The 16,167-nt window shown below is 49.1% G+C and overlaps 1 protein-coding gene across 1 annotated transcript in view; it reads left to right on the plus strand.

The window, feature by feature from the left end:
- The window catches only part of ahr1b (aryl hydrocarbon receptor 1b), a 133,521-nt gene that overhangs the window by 71,055 nt on the left and 46,299 nt on the right, over positions 1 to 16,167 (plus strand). Inside the window, exon 3 of the mRNA XM_080198758.1 lies at positions 2,362 to 2,477. Within this exon, the coding sequence (XP_080054884.1) occupies positions 2,362 to 2,477 (116 nt within the window). The remainder of the gene's footprint in view (positions 1 to 2,361; positions 2,478 to 16,167) is intronic.

The raw sequence follows: 16,167 nt of genomic DNA on the forward strand, positions 1-16,167 counted from the left end.
TCCATTCCCGCTGGCAGGATCTTCTGTCTCGCTGGCAGGATCTTCCAGCCCAACCCACTGGAATTTCCAATCCCACTGGCAGGATCTTCCAGCCCCACCCACAGGAGTTTCCATTCCCGCTGGCAGGATCTTTCAGTCCCGCATGTGAGAGTTTCCATTCCCATTGGCAGGATTTCCCAGATCTGCCAGCAGGATTTTCCATTCCCGCTGGCAGGCTCTTCCAGTCCCACCCGAGGGATATTCCATTCCCACTGGCAGGATTTTCCAGTCCCGCCTAGACGATTTTCCAGTCCAGTCTTCCCACCATGCGTTCCGTTGTAGGGATTTCTCAGAGTTGGAGACAGTTTTGGGGGATCCTGGAAGCAGGGTTATTGTCCTTTGGAAGTTCAAACTTCCCAGGCAATTGACACAGGGTCCATGAGTTGGGACTTCTGAGGGGGTCCCATAACGCATCTCGGAGGAGGATTCTGGTCTCCGACCCATCTGAGATCAGATGATCTGGGTTATTATTCCAGCTTATTATCCAGCCTGTTTGCCCTTTTAATCAGATCATGTCTGGTCTTCTCCTGTCACCCAATATACAAAAACATCTCAAACTCTGCCTTGAATACACTTAATGACAGAGAGGATACACAGTTCTCTGAGGGAAAGAATTTCTTGTCATCTCTGCCTTAAGTGGTCGACCCCTGATTCTGAAACCATGACCCTGTGTTCTAGATCCCACGGTGAGAAGGAAACAGCAAAGTGGGACCAGGCTATTGAGTTGAATGATCAGTCATGGCACAGTGGTTAGCACTACTGCCTCATAGCGTCAAGGACCTGGGTTCGATTCCCGGCTTGGGTCACTGTATGGAGTCTGCATGCACTCCCCGTGTCTGTGTGGGTTTCTTCCAGGTGCTCTGGTTTCCTCCCATAATCCAAAAGACGTGCAGGTTAGGTGGATTGGCCATGATAAATTAGCCCTTAGCGTCAGGAGGTTAGTAAGATTAGTGGGGATGGACAATGGGTGGGATTGTGGTCAGTGCAGACTCAATGGGCTGAATGGCCTCATTCTGCACTGTAGGGTTCTATGATTCTTTTTAGCGTTCTAGGAGGAGGAGAGAGAGGAAGGCGATATTGCTGAGTGTGTGTGGGACTCAAACCTATAATTTGATCCATAGTCTTACATCCCTGTGCTTAATGGCAGCTCTGTTACAGAAATTGTACAGTTAGTAAGAGCACCCATAACCCTACGTAATTTTAGAATGAGGTGAGGATCTGAAACTCAGAGGCTGATAGGGTGGCAGTCGCCATTTCACATTAAAAAAAAAGACTTGGGTATGCACTTAAAGCTTTGTAACCCACAGGGCAGCACGGTGGCACAGTGGTTAGCACTGCTGCCTCACAGTGCCAGGGAGCCGGGTTCGATCCCAGACTTGGGTCACTGTTTGTGCGGAGTCTGCATGTTCTCCCCGTGTCTGCATGGGTTTCCTCCCGGTGCTCCAGTTTCCTCCCACAGTCCAAAGATGTGCAGGTTAGGAGATTAGCCATGATAAATTGCCCCTTAGTGTCCATAGATGTGTGGGTTAGATGGATTGGCCATGTTAAATTGCCCCTTAGTGTCCAAAGATGTGCAGGTTAAGTGGATTGGCCATGCTAAATTACTCCTTAGCATTCCAAGATGTGTAGGTTAAGTGGCCATGATGTGGAGATGTGGGTGTTGGACTGGGGTAGACAAGATGACGGGTCACACAACACCAAGTTACAGTCCAATAGCTTTATTTGAAATCACAAGCTCTCCCAGCGTTGCTCCTTCATCACCTGGTGCTGTGCGACCTCTCATCTAGGTTGGGGGATTAGAGGGGTAAATACCTGAGATTGCGGCGATTGGGTTGAGTGGGATGCTCTATCAGAGAGTCAGTGCGGACCCAATGGGCCGAATAGCCTCCATCTGCACTGTAGGAACTCGAGGTTTCGATGACACTGAGGCTGTAGATGAGATCTGGAGGTTGATCTTTTCGGCCATCACAGACACAGTGGGCCGAATGGCCTCCGTGCCCTCAATCTGTGTTGTAGGTGTGTGTGTGACGGGCCTTTTGCTGTTATGAGGTGAGGGTGGGGTGGGGGGGGAGTTGGAGGGGTGGCAGGGTAGCTCCCCCCTGCTCCGTACCGCACAGTGCAGGTTACCTGTGTCGCGATGGAGCTGCAGACCTATCTGCGGGTTTGTGCTGAGTCCCTGGGAGATGGTGTAGGCATTGCTGTCACTCAGAGAGGCAGGCGCCCGGCATGCGCCAGGCCATGGACTGACAGCTTTGGACATGCACAGCGGTGCCTTTGTAAATATTATGTTTGTGCTAAACCCATTACTCTGCTTCATTTCAGTTGCCCTGAAGAACCACGGCTGTAACGAGATCGCCGATGGAAACGGTAACCACGGCAACAGGAGAGTGTCGGCATTGGTGGACGGAGTTCTGCCAGAGGGAGAACTTTTACTGCAGGTCTGTCGCTCCAGGCGAGATTGCTGGCACGTCTCCCAATTAACACCGAGCCGGCACTCCCTCCCTATCCCCTCCTCCCTCCCTCTCCTTTCTCCCTCCCCCTCCCTCCCTCCCTCCCTACCCCCTCCTCCCTCCCTCCCTTCCTACCCCCTCCTCCCTCCCTCTCCTTTCTCCCTCCCCCTCCTCTCTCCCTCCCTCTCTCCCTGTTCCCTCCCTTTCTCCCTCCCTCCCTCTCTCCCTCTCTCTCCCTCCCCCTCTCCCTCCCCCTCCCTCCCTCCCTCCCTCCCTCCCTCCCTACCCCCTCCTCCCTCCCTCTCCTTTCTCCCTCCCCCTCCTCTCTCCCTCCCTCTCTCCCTGTTCCCTCCCTTTCTCCCTCCCTCCCTCTCTCCCTCTCTCTCCCTCCCCCTCTCCCTCCCCCTCCCTCCCTCCCTCCCTACCCCCTCCTCCCTCCCTCTCCTTTCTCCCTCCCCCTCCTTCCTCTCTCCCTCCCTCTCTCCCCGTTCCCTCCCCCTCTCCCTCCCCCTTCCTCCCTCCCTCCCCCTCTCTCCCTCTCTCTCCCTCCCCCTCCTTCCTCTCTCCCTCCCTCTCTCCCCGTTCCCTCCCTTTCTCCCACCCCTTCCTCCCTCCCTCCCCCTCTCTCCCTCCCCCTCCCTCTCTCCCTCCTTCCCTTCCTCCCTCCCTCCCTCTCTCCCTTCCTTTCACCCTCCCTTCCTCCCTCCCTTTCCCTCTCCTTCTCTCCATCCCTCTCCCCCTCTCCCTCCCCCTCCCCTCTCTCTCCCTCCCCCCCTCCCTTTTTCCCTCCCACCTCTCTCCCTCCCCTCTCTCTCTCCTTCCCTCCGTCTCTCTCTCCCCCCTCCCTCTTTGTCTCCCTCACCCCTTTCTCCCTCCCCCCTCTTTCCCTCCCACCACCCTCTTTCTGTCCCCCACTCTCCCTCCCTCCCTCCCTCTCTCCCTCCCTCCCTCCCTCCCTCTTTCCCTCCCTCCCTCACTCCTTCCCTTTCCTTTGTGTGGTTAAAAATAAACCTTTCAAGTGCTGAGTGCAAAGGTTGCCAAGTCAGGGACACTTAATTGAACCGAGCAGAAATCTGCTGAGTACTTGATTATCTTTCAGTGCGCACGGACTAAAGGAGAAGTCCCCATCACAGTGTGGTAAAGTAGAGAGCACTGCTGCCTCACGGCGCCAGGGACCTGGGTTCGATACCCGGCTTGGGTCACTGTCTGTGTGGAGTCTGCACATTCTCCCCATGTCTGCGTGGGTTTCTTCCGGGTGCTCCGGTTTCCTCCACAGTTCTGAAAGACATGCTGGTTAGGGTGCATTGGCCGTGCTAAATTCTCCCTCAGTGTTCCCGAGCAGGCACCGGAGTGTGGCGGCTAGGAGATTTTCACAGTAACTTCATTGCAGTGTTAATGTAAACTGACTCATGACACTAATAAATAAACTTTAAAGGAGACGTACTTGAGAAGTTCGTAATGACACAATTGGAACCAAGTGTCAAGTTCAACTAAGACATGGTTGATTCTAATGGTTACACCTTTGAAAGGTTGAAAACACCAAACAGCAAAGGTTCATCTGGGCGCCTGAGTGACCCTCAGTGTTGAGATCAGTCAAACCCAGCGCAGTGTCGCACAGGGGAACAGCACCACCCAGTCACTCACTATCCTGACTTGAAATTTAAAGTTTATTTATTAGCGTCACAAGTAAGGCTTACATTATCGCTGCAATGAAGTTACTGTGAAAATCCCCACACTCTGGTGCCTGTTTGGGTACAATGAGGGAGAATTTAGCACCTAACCAGCACGTCTTTCAGATTGCGGGAAGAAACCGGAGCACCCGGAGGAAACCCACGCAGACACAGGGAGAATGTGCAAACTCTGCACAGTCAGTGACCCAAGTAGGGAATCGAACGCAGGTCCTTGACGCTGTGAGGCAGCAGTGCTGAACACTGTGCCACCGTGCTGCCCTCTGGAGCAGGCTTGGTTTTTTTGCAGGGCACAGGTTCCTGTGTGTGAACGTGTACCACCCCTAGTGAGTGTAAATGAGCCAGAATACGAGCCCTGCTGATTGTCTTCAGTTTGCTGTCAGTGTAACTATTAGCGCACTCAGGCCACCAGTACTGGTCAGTAAACACATTGGGATTCGGAAAGGTACAGGCACTAAGAGACTGGCCTTGTTGGCAACCTTGTAAACGGGGGTTATGGGAGTAGTTTCTGAGCACTGGTTATGGGGGTGGTCTTTGTGCACTGGTTATGGGGGTGGTCTTTGTGCACTGGTTATGGGGGTGGTCTCTGTGCACTGGTTATGGGAGTGGTCTCTGTGCATTGGTTATGGGAGTGGTCTCTGTGCACTGGTTATGGGGGTGGTCTTTGTGCACTGGTTATGGGAGTGGTCTCTGTGCACTGGTTATGGGAGTGGTCTCTGTGCACTGGTTATGGGGGTGGTCTTTGTGCACTGGTTATGGGAGTGGTCTCTGTGCACTGGTTATGGGAGTGGTCTCTGTGCACTGGTTATGGGAGTGGTCTCTGTGCACTGGTTATGGGAGTGGTCTCTGTGCACTGGTTATGGGAGTGGTCTCTGTGCACTGGTTATGGGAGTGGTCTCTGTGCACTGGTTATGGGAGTGGTCTCTGTGCACTGGTTACGGGAGTGATCTCTGTGCACTGGTTACGGGAGTGGTCTCTGTGCACTGGTTACGGGAGTGGTCTCTGTGCGTTGGTTACGGGGGTGGTCTCTGTGCACTGGTTATGGGAGTGGTCTCTGTGCACTGGTTATGGGAGTGGTCTCTGTGCACTGGTTATGGGAGTGGTGTCTGTGCACTGGTTATGGGGGTGGTCTCTGTGCACTGGTTATGGGAGTGGTCTCTGTGCACTGGTTATGGGAGTGGTCTCTGTGCACTGGTTATGAGAGTGGTCTCTGTGCACTGGTTATGAGGGTGGTCTCTGTGCACTGGTTATGGGGGTGGTCTCTGTGCAATGGTTATGGGAGTGGGCTTTGTGCACTGGTTATGGGAGTGGTCTCTGTGCACTGGTAATGGGAGTTTCATTGCTGATGTGATGATGCCAGGTATGTAGGCTGTAGTCCCAATGACGGACTGGTCAAATCAAACAGAATGTTGCTTTGGTTGTACGTAGCCGGCAGATTACAGGCCTGCCCAGAACAAAATGTGTGCTGTTAGCTGTGATTGTGTGAGTGGGCAGCACCTATAGATCAATCCTGAGTGTGCCAATGGTTACACTAACAGCCAACTCAAGAGAATCTCTCGAGCCCATAACTTGCCTCACAGTTGGTCACAGGGACTCTGCAAACAAAAGGAATTTGTTCCAATCTTGTACCTTTTCTGAATTACCCAATAGTTTGGGAAACCTTTAATTACCCGTTGCTTTCTCCATGGTAACACCTCAGCCAATCAGAGTCAATTTGCCAACTATCAGCACTCTTTTCCCTTGTGGTATAAATTGTTTGATGGTTTGAAATTTGGAATTCTTTTGTGGGATCCTCCAGCCCTTTCTGCTGTGAGGATCTTCCGGTCCCTTTGAAGGCGACAACCCCACCCCACCCTTGTCACGCGTTCCCCAGAGCATAGCCGGTGAGCAACTCAAATGGCCATTGACTTTGGCAGGACCGCAAGATCCCCCCCCCCCGGCGGCCAATGGCAAACCACCTCTGGAAAGTCCCGGCCCTCGTGGTTTGTCCTGATGAGTACAAAATGAAAAACTTCGACAACTTGTCTCTTTTTTCAGTAATGGAACAGGACTCGCTCGGCTGTAGTTTGTCCATCAGTTGACAGCAGCAAGTGGGGAATTCAGAATGTGGCCACAACCGACAATCTCAGCAGTCGCCTTTCCCAGTGCTCCCGTGGACCCCACAGCACATTCCGGGCTGTGTTGGATCATCTCCACACGCTGCTTCGGAATGCTGACATAGCTTTTACTCCGACCCTCCGAAAGCGTTGACCCTCTGTCCTCCTCCCCCAGCCCCTCGATGTCTACCCTCCCCCCCACCGCCCTCCTCAGCTCTCTACGAAGGACGTATCCCTGAAGATTTGACCTTAGTGTCAGTGCTTGCTAGCCTCCGCTCCGAGTCGCAGACTGTTTGCCACAGTTGTCAGCAGCAGCCACCCCTCCCCGTGCCTCCAGGCTCAGACAGCGACCTGACTTTTATTATGCTGGTTCTCTGTCCCCCTGGAATTGTCAGCCCAGGCTTCTGGAGCGCTCCGGACTAGTCAGTGCCATGGACAACAGCTGTATCCTGCATCCTGAGGCTCCAGCATCATGTATTGAACATCCCCAATGCAAAACAGAAGCTGTGTCCACTGGGCAGTGATCTCCATTGTAACGTGCATCCAGCAATCTCCGATCTCATCCCCTCACACAGTAACTCCGCTCAGTGAATATCCTCCTGGGAGAATCCTCGGGCTGAGTCAATCCTCAAGGAGCTGGAGGAATAACACTTGAAAATCCGAAAAAAAAACAAATACAAGTTTGCTGTAACTGTGCTTGTCAATCCCTTAATAATTCCCGTGTACTGTGCAGACAGATGCATTGACATGTGTGTGGTTTAAAATGCTAACATGTGCGTATTTGTGTGTGTGTGTGTGTGTGTGTATGTGTGTGTGTGTGTGTGTGGGTGAGTGTGCATGTGAGTGTGTGAGAGAGAGAATGCGTGTGTGTGAATGAGTATGTGTTTGAGAGTGTGTGTGAGCATGTGTTTGTGTGTGAGGATGCGTGTGTGAGTGTCTGAGAGTGTGCGTGTGTGTGAATGTGTGTGTGAGTGTGTATATGTGTGAGTGTGCATCTGAGTGTGCATGTTAGTGTGCATGTGTGTGCATGTAAGTGTGTGTGTGCGAGAGAGTATGTGCAAGTGTGTGTGTATGTGTGAGAATGTGTGAATGTGTGTGTGAATGTGTATGTGTGAGAGTATGTGTGTGTGTGTGAGTGTGTGAGCCTTTGTGAGTCTGAGTGTATACATGTGTGAGTGTGTGCATGCATGTGTGAGAATTTGTGTGAGAGAGTGTGTATTTGTGCGTGTGTGTGTGTGTGCGAGTGAGTGTGTGTGTGTGATGTGAGCGTGTATGTGAGAGAGAATGTGTGTATGTATGTAAGTGTGTGTGCGTGAGTGTGTGTGAGTGTGGGTGCGTGTGAGAATGTGAGCGTGTGTATGTGCATGTGTGAGAGACTGTGTGTGACTGTGTATGTGTGTGCATGTGTGAAAATGTGTGCATGTATGAGTGTGTGACAGTGTGTGTGAGAGAGAGTGTGTGTGAGGGAAACAGTGTGTGTGTGTGCGTGTGTGTGCGTGAGGGAGAGAGTGTATGAGAGTGTGTGTATGAGAATGTGTATGTAAGTGTGTGAGTGTGTAGGTGTGTGAGCATGTGTGTAAATGTGTGTGTGTGTGTGTGTCTGTGTGTGTGTGTGTGTGGGTACGCCTGGATGAGTATGTTTGTATTGTGCATGTGTGTGTATGTGTGTGAGTGTGTGTGTGTGTATGACTATGTGTGTGTGTGAGAGAGAGAGTGTGTGTGTGTCTGAGTGTGTGCGTGAGAGAATGTGTGTGTGAGAGGGTGTGAGAGTGTGTATATGTGAAAGTGTGTGTGAGTGTGTGTGTGTGTTTGTGTGTGTGGGTATGCCTGGATGAGTGTGTGTGTATTGTGCGTGTGTGTGTGTATGGCTATGTGCGTGTGAGAGAGAGTATGTGTGTGTATGTGTGTGTGTGTGAGTGTAAGTGTGTGCATGTGTGTGTGAGAGAGTATGAGTGTGAGTGTGTGAGTGTGTATGTGAAAGTGTGTGTGTAAATATGTGAAAGTGTGTGTGTGTGTGTATGCCTGGATGAGTGTGTATGTATTGTGCATGTGTGTGTGTGTGTATGACTATATGTGTGTGCAAGAGTGTGTGTGTGTGTGTCTGAGTGTGTGTGTGAGAGAGAGTACGTGTGTGAGAGAGTGTGTACGTGAGAGCGTGTGTGTGTGTGCACATGTGTGAAAGTGTGTGTCTGTGTGTGTGTGTGTGAAAGTGAGTGTGTGTGTGTGTGTGTGTGTGAAAGTGAGTGTGTGTGTGTGTGTGTGTGTGAGAGAGAGTTTGTGTGTGTGTGTGTGTGAGTGAGTATACACCTTTCTGTGGGAACATTTACCCAAATCGCTCTGTCAGTTGGGTATCGGTTTCACGTTACATCACGACCAGCGTCACCCTTTCACTTTGAGAGTGGATTCAGGTGCTGCTATTTCACCCAATCCCATCATCTTGCTGCCTTCCGTAAGGGACACTGCAGCCATTCAGTAGTAACCTGGCTGCCCACTCTACCACTGCTCAGAGTCCTCATCACAGCAGGCACGATTCAGATTCTTTATCTAGGTCATAGAAGGATTTTACTTGAATAAAGCAAGTTTAGATTTAGAGTAAGTGATGAGAGTTAAGTTAAAGTAGTCAAAAGAAAAGCAATTAGCCTGTACTGCAAAATAAGACGATAGAAGGTAAATTTGTGCTTATCTTGTGTAGAGAAGGTTTACCAGACTGATCCCTGGGGTGGCCAGTCTGATGTATGAGGAGAGACTGAATCAGTCGGGATTATATTCACTGGAATTTAGAAGAATGAGGGGGGAATCTCATAGAAACCTACAAAATTCTAACAGGTGTAGGCAGGGTAGATGCGGGGAGGATATTCCTGATGGTGGGGGAGTCCAGAACCAGGGGTCACAGTCTGAGGATTAGACCATTCAGGAGGGGATGAGGAGAAATGTCTTCACCCAGAGAGTGGTGAATGTGTGGAGTTCACTACCACAGAAAGTAGTTGAGGCTAAAATATTGAATATTTTCAAAAAGCAGTTAGATATAGCATTTGGAGTGACAGGGGTCAAAAGATATGGGGGGAAGGTGGGATCAGGATATTGAGTTGCATGATCAGCCATGATCACAATGAATGGTAGAGCAGGCTTGAAGGGCCAAATGGCCTTTTCCTACTCCTATTTTCTATGTTTCTACTATCATTGTCCAAATGTCTCTCAATATTTCAAATTACTTTGGAGGGTTACCTCAGCAAATGATGGGCTCAGTCTACGCAGGGAAATGGAGTCAGTGAGCGTTTTTAAAGCTGCCTCGGACACTGAGGTGAGCAATCTTGCCTCCTTTGAGTTGCGTCCTGAGCAGCAGAGAGGACATCAACCCAAGGAGGGATCCAAATGGAGTTACCTGGAGCAGCCTTCAGGAGAACAGCGACCACCACACAAGCCTGCCACAGCCACCTCTGCAAGACATGCCGGATCATCGACACGGATGCCATCATCTCAGGTGAGAACGCCATTCACCAGGTACACGGTACATACTCTTGCAACTCGGCCATTGTTGTCTACCTGATACGCTGCAGGAAAGGATGTCCCGAGACATGGTACATTGGGGGAGACCATGCAGACGCTACGACAATGGATGAATGGACAGCACTCAACAATCACCAGGCAAGAGTGTTCTCTTCCTGTTGGGAAGCGGTCACAGGCATTCAGCCTCTGATCTTCGGGTAAGCGTTCTCCAAGGCGGCCTTCAAGACACACGACAGCGCAGAATCGCTGAGCAGAGACTGATAGCCAAGTTCCGCACACATGAGGACGGCCTCAACCGGGATCTTGGGTTCATGTCACACTACCTGTAACCCCCGTGACTTGCCTGGGCTTACAAAGTCTCACTAACTGTCCTGGTTGGAGACCATATACACTTCTTTAATCTATGCTTAACCCTCTCTCTACTTGCATTGTCTGCACCTGTAAAGATTTGATTACCTGTAAAGACTCGCATTCCAACCATTTTGACTCCTGGCATTGTGGAAGATCAGAAGGATCTTGAGGTCCGTGTTCATAGGACTCTCAAATTGGCTTCGCAGGTGGAGGATGTGGTTAAGAAGGTGTATGGTGTACTGGCCTTCATCAATCAAGTAATTGAGTTTAGGAGTCGGGAAACAATGCTGCAGCTGTATAAGACCCTGGTCAGACCCCACTTGGAGTGCTGCACTCAGTTCTGGTCATCTCATTACAGGAAGGATGTGTGGATAGAGAGGGTGCAGAGGAGATTTACAAGGATGTTGCCTGGATTGGGTGGCATGCCTTATGAGGATAGGTTGAGAGAGCTTGGTCTTTTCTCCTTGGAGAGACGAAGGATGAGAGGGGACCTGATAGAGGTGTATAAGATGATGAGAGGTATTGATTGGGTGGATAGTCAGAGGCTTTTTCCCAGGACTGAAATGGTAGCTACAAGAGGACACAGGTTTAAGGTGCTGGGGAGTAGGTACAGAGGAGATGTCAGGGGTAAGTTTTTCACTCAGAGGGTGGTGAGTGAGTGGAATCGGCTGCTGTCGGTGGTGGTGGAGGCGAACTCATTAGGGTCTTTTAAGAGACTTCTGGATGAGTACATAAGAATTAATAGGATTGAGGGTTATAGGTAAGCCTAGTAGGTAGAGATAAGATCAGCGCAACTTATGGGCCGAAGGGCCTGTTTGTGCTGTAGTTTTTCTATGATTATCTTGCAATTGTGCCTTTGTCTATATATGCCCTGTTTGTGAACTGAACTCTCCGCTCAAATGATGAAGGAGCAGGGCTCCAAAACCTCATGATTCCAAATCAACCTATTGGACATTAATTTGATGCCGAGATTTCTTACTGTGCTTACTCCAGTCCAACACCAGCATCTCCACATCATCACTGGAGTAGGTGTGAGCTTATGAACTGCACCCCATGAGGATTTAATTTGATTTGATTTATTATTGTCGCATATATTGGGGTGCGGTGAAAAGTATTATTTTTTGCATACTATACAGATAACGCATACTGTCCATAGAATACAGAGGGGAGAAGGTAAAGTGCAGAATATTGTGTTACAGTCACAGGGTGTAGAGAAAGATCAGCTTAGTATGTAATGTGACCATTCAAAAGTCTGATGGCAGCGGGGAAGAAGCTGTTCTTGAGTTGGTTAGTACATGACCTCAGAGTTTTGCATCTTTTTCCCAATGGAAGAAGTTGGTATGTTCGGGATGGAGTGGGTCCTTAATTATGCTGGCTGCGGGAAGTGTGGACAGAGTCAATGGATGGGAGGCTGGTTTGCGTGATGGACTGGGCTTCGTTTACAACCCTTTGTGGTTCCTTGCAGTCTTGGGCAGAGCAGGAACCATACTAAGCTGTGACAACCAGACAAAATGCTTTCTATGATGCATCTGTAAAAGCTGGTGAGAACTGTAGCTGACGTGCCGAATTTCCTTAGTCTTCCGCGAAAGTAGAGGTGTTGGTGGGCTTTCTTAACTATACTGTCAGCATGGAGGGACCAGGACAGGTTGTTGGTGATCTGGACACCTAAAAACCTGAAGCTTTCGACCATTTCCACTTCATTTATATAGCATCAACAAAGCAGTTAAACATTCCCGGTGCATTATCAAACAGAATTGGACACTGAGACACAAAGAGAGATATTCGGATTGTTGGGCAAAAATAGAGAGATTTTAAGGAGGATCTCCAAAGGAAACTATTGAAAGGGTGCAGAGGAGATTTACAAGGATGTTGCCTGGATTGGGAGGCATGCCTTATGAAGATAGGTTGAGGGAGCTGGGACTCTTCTCCCTGGAGAGACGAAGGTTGAGAGGCGACCTGATAGAGGTTTATAAGATGTTGAGAGGAATAGATAGGGTGGATTCTCAGAGGCTATTTCCCAGGGCTGAAATGGTCGCTACAAGAGGACACAGGTTTAAGGTGCAGGGAAGCAAGTACAGTGGAGATGTTAGGGGTAAGTTTTTCACTCGGAGGGTGGTAAGTGAATGGAATCGGCTGCTGTCGGTGGTGGTGGAGGCAAACTCGCTGGGGTCTTTTAGAAGACTTCTGGATGAATATATGGGATCTAATGGGATTGGGGGTTATAGATAGGTCTATGGCTTAGTAGGTGTAGAAGTGATCGGTGCAACTGGTGGGCCGAAGGGCCTGTTTGTGCTGTAGTGTTATATGTTCTATGTTCTATGAAAAAAGAGATGGAGAGAATTAGGTTGGGTGTGTGGGGGTGGATGGAAGTGGTAAAGCTTGGGACCTTAGTAGCTGAAGGCATGGCCGCCAGTGGTGGAGCGATTAGAAGCAGGGATGTACAAGAGGCCTGAATTGGAGGAGTGCAGAGATCTCAGAGGGTTGTAAGTTTGGAGGAGATCAGAGATCATAGACTCATAGAATCCCTACAATGCAGAAGGAGGCCATTTGAACCATCGAGCCTGCCCTGACCACAATCCCATCCAGGCCCTATCCCCGTAACCCCACGTATTTACCCTGCTAGTCTCCTTAAACGCATGGCTAATCAACCTAGCCAGCACATCTTTGGACTGTGGGAGTTGATTTGATTTGATTTATTATTTTCACATATATTAAATTACAGTGAAAAGTATTGTTTCTTGTGTGCTATACAGAGAGCATACTGTTCATAGAGAAGGAAACAGGAAAGTGCAGAATGTAGTGTTAAAGTCATAGATAGATAGGTTGTAGAGAAAGATCAACTTAATATAAGGTAGGTCCATTCAAAAGTCTGATGGTAGCAGGGAAGAAGCTGTTCTTGAGTTGGTTGGTACGTGACCTCAGACTTTTGTACCTTTTTCCCTTTGAAAGAAAGTGGAAGAGAGAATATCCGGGCTGCATGGGGTCCTCAATTATGCTGGCTGCTTTGCTGAGTCAGTGGGAAGTGTAGACAGAGTCAATGGATGGTTTGCGTGATGGATTGGGCTATATTCACAACCTTTTGTAGTTCCTTGCAGTATTGGGCAGAACTGGAGCCATACCAAGCTGTGATACAACCAGAAAAAAATGCTTTCTATGATGCATTTGGTGAGAGTTTTAGCTGACATGCCAAATTTCCTTAGTCTTCACAGAGAGTAGAGGAAACTGGAGCAAACCCACACAGACACTGGGAGAACGTGCAAACTCCACACAGACAGTGACCCGAGGCTGGAAGCGAACCTGGGTCCCTGGCGCTTTGACTAAGCAGTGCTAACCACTGTGCTACCCTGTGCAGTGATAGATGACAGGAGCGAAACAGTGAATGGTTAGGCTGCGCAGCTAGTTGACTTCACCACATCAAAGTTATGAACGACCCATGCTTGCTTTACAAAGGAAACCTACCTGACGTCAAGAAGTGAGAATTAAGCTCGAATAATAGCCAGTTAATTTTCAAGGAAAAATGCGAATGAAGTGAAAATCTTTTGTTTATATGAATTGAACAATCGCAAAATCATTCCATTAAATATTGCCTTAAAATTACAGCCATTATTAATAACAGGAGGATTGAACTTGGCCGCAAGAGAAAAACAATGATTTAACTTGTCAACTTTGGCAAGGGACTTGGAAAAATATTCTTTGACTTTTTCTTCCCCTCCCCGCACTCAGTTTTTATGAAGGTCTGTTTTCCCTTTACTGTAAGGATTCCTGCGACTGAACACTGCGCCAGCAAGCAGCTGGGGATGGAAGAAATTTGTTTGCCAGTATGGGGCTCGCTTGTAGGTCAAAAGCTTTGCGACTGATGTGGATCGCTCGCTTTTATAATGTCAGGAAGGCGGGATCAACCAGGGCGTGTTCACAGATCGAAAAGTCAACTGTTTACCACCCTGCTGAGATCCGCTTTTCAACTTCCCCGCAAGCTACCACCCAAACCTCACTCGATAAAAGCAAATTACCGCGGACGCTGGAAGGGGATGGATGGAAGTGGTAACGCTTGGGACCTTAGTAGCTGAAGGCATGGCCGCCAGTGGTGGAGCGATTAGAAGCAGGGATGTACAAGAGCCTGAATTGGAGGAGTGCAGAGATCTCAGAGGGTTGTAGGTTTGGAGGAGATCAGAGATCATAGACTCATAGAATCCCTACAATGCAGAATGAGGCCATTTGAACCATCGAGCCTGCCCTGACCACAATCCCATCCAGGCCCTATCCCCGTAACCCCACGTATTTACCCTGCTAGTCTCCTTAAACGCATTGCTAATCAACCTAGCCAGCACATCTTTGGACCGTGGGATTTGATTTGATTTGATTTATTATTTTCACGTATACTAAATTACAGTGAAAAGTATTGTTTCTTGTATGCTATAAAGAGAGCATACTGTTCGTAGAGAAGGAAACGGGAAAGTGCCGAATGTAATGTTACAGTCATAGATAGATAGGTTGTAGAGAAAGATCAACTTAATATAAGGTAGGTCCATTCAAAAGTCTGATGGCAGCAGGGAAGAAGCTGTTCTTGAGTTGGCTGGTACATGACCTCAGACTTTTGTACCTTTTTCCCTTTGAAAGAAAGTGGAAGAGAGAATGTCCGGGGTGCGTGGGGTCCTCAATTATGCTGGCTGCTTTTCTGAGGCAGTGGGAAGTGTAGACAGAGTCAGTGGATGGTTTGCGTGACGGATTGGGCTATATTCACAACCTTTTGTAGTTCCTTGCAGTATTGGGCAGAACTGGGGGTCTTTTAAAAGACTTCTGGATGAGTATACGGGATCTAATGGCATTGGGAGTTACAGGTAGTTCTATGGATTGGTAGGTATAGATGTGATCGGCGCAACTTGTGGGCCGAAGGGCCTGATTATGCTTTAGTGTTCTATGTTCTATGAATCGAATCGCCGCCATTCCCGGGTTTCGGTAAAGTAGCAATCTGCACGGACCGGGGGGGGGGGGGGGGGGCTGCAGGTTGCCCTAATGGCCTCACACCCGACTTTATCACGGTTTCACGCCCGGACGCAGTGGTAAAATCGGGTCCAGAGTCAATGGATGGGAGGCTGGTTTGTGTGATGGATTGGGCTTCGTTCACAACCTTTTGTAGCTCCTTGCGGTCTTGGGCAGTGCAGGAGCCCATACCAAGCTGTGATACAACCAGAAAGAATGCTTTCAATGGTGCATCTGGAAAAGTTGGTGAGAGTCGTAGCCAAATTTCCTTAGTCTTCTGAAAAAGTAGAATCATTGGTGGTTCTTTCTTAACTATAGTGTCAGCATGGGGGGAATAGGACAGGTTGTTGATGATCCGGACAGCTGAAAATTTGAAGCTCTTGACCATTTTTGCTTTGTTCCCTGTTGATATAGACAGGGGCACGTCCTCCACTGCCCTCCCTGAAGCTGATGACTATCTCCTTTGTTTTGTTGACATTGAGAGAGATCATTGTCGCCGCACCAGTTCACCAGATTCTCTATCTCATTCCTGTACTCTGTCTCGTCATTGTTTGAGATCCGACCCACTGCAATGGTGTCGTCAGCAAACTTGAAAATTGGACACTAAGGGGCAATTTATCATGGCCAATCCATGGATGGTGGGAGGAAAGCAGAGCACCTGGAGGAAATCTATGCAGACACAGGGGGAACGTACAGACTCCACACAGACAGTGACCCAAGGCCAGAGTTGAACTCAGGTCCCTGGCACTGTGAGGCACCGTGATATTGTATTTATCTTGCAGTAGATAAATCCCCTGGGTTCCCAATCTTCTCAGTCACATCCCTATTGGTCAGTGGATTAATGCACACACCTGATTTCACCGGGACTTTTAAGGAAATGGATAAGATAGAAGCAGGGAAGTTGTTTCCACTGGCGGGTGAAACTAGAACTAGGGGGCATGGTCTCAATATGAAGAGGAACAGATTTAGTACTGAGTTGAGGAGGAACTTCTTCACCCAAAGAGTTGTGAATCTGTGGAATTCCCTACCCAGTGAAGCAGTTGAGGCTACCTCATT

Source organism: Carcharhinus amblyrhynchos, chromosome 11 (genome assembly GCF_965287045.1).
Source record: "Carcharhinus amblyrhynchos chromosome 11, sCarAmb.v2.hapA, whole genome shotgun sequence".
In the NCBI taxonomy this organism is placed as follows: domain Eukaryota; kingdom Metazoa; phylum Chordata; class Chondrichthyes; order Carcharhiniformes; family Carcharhinidae; genus Carcharhinus; species Carcharhinus amblyrhynchos.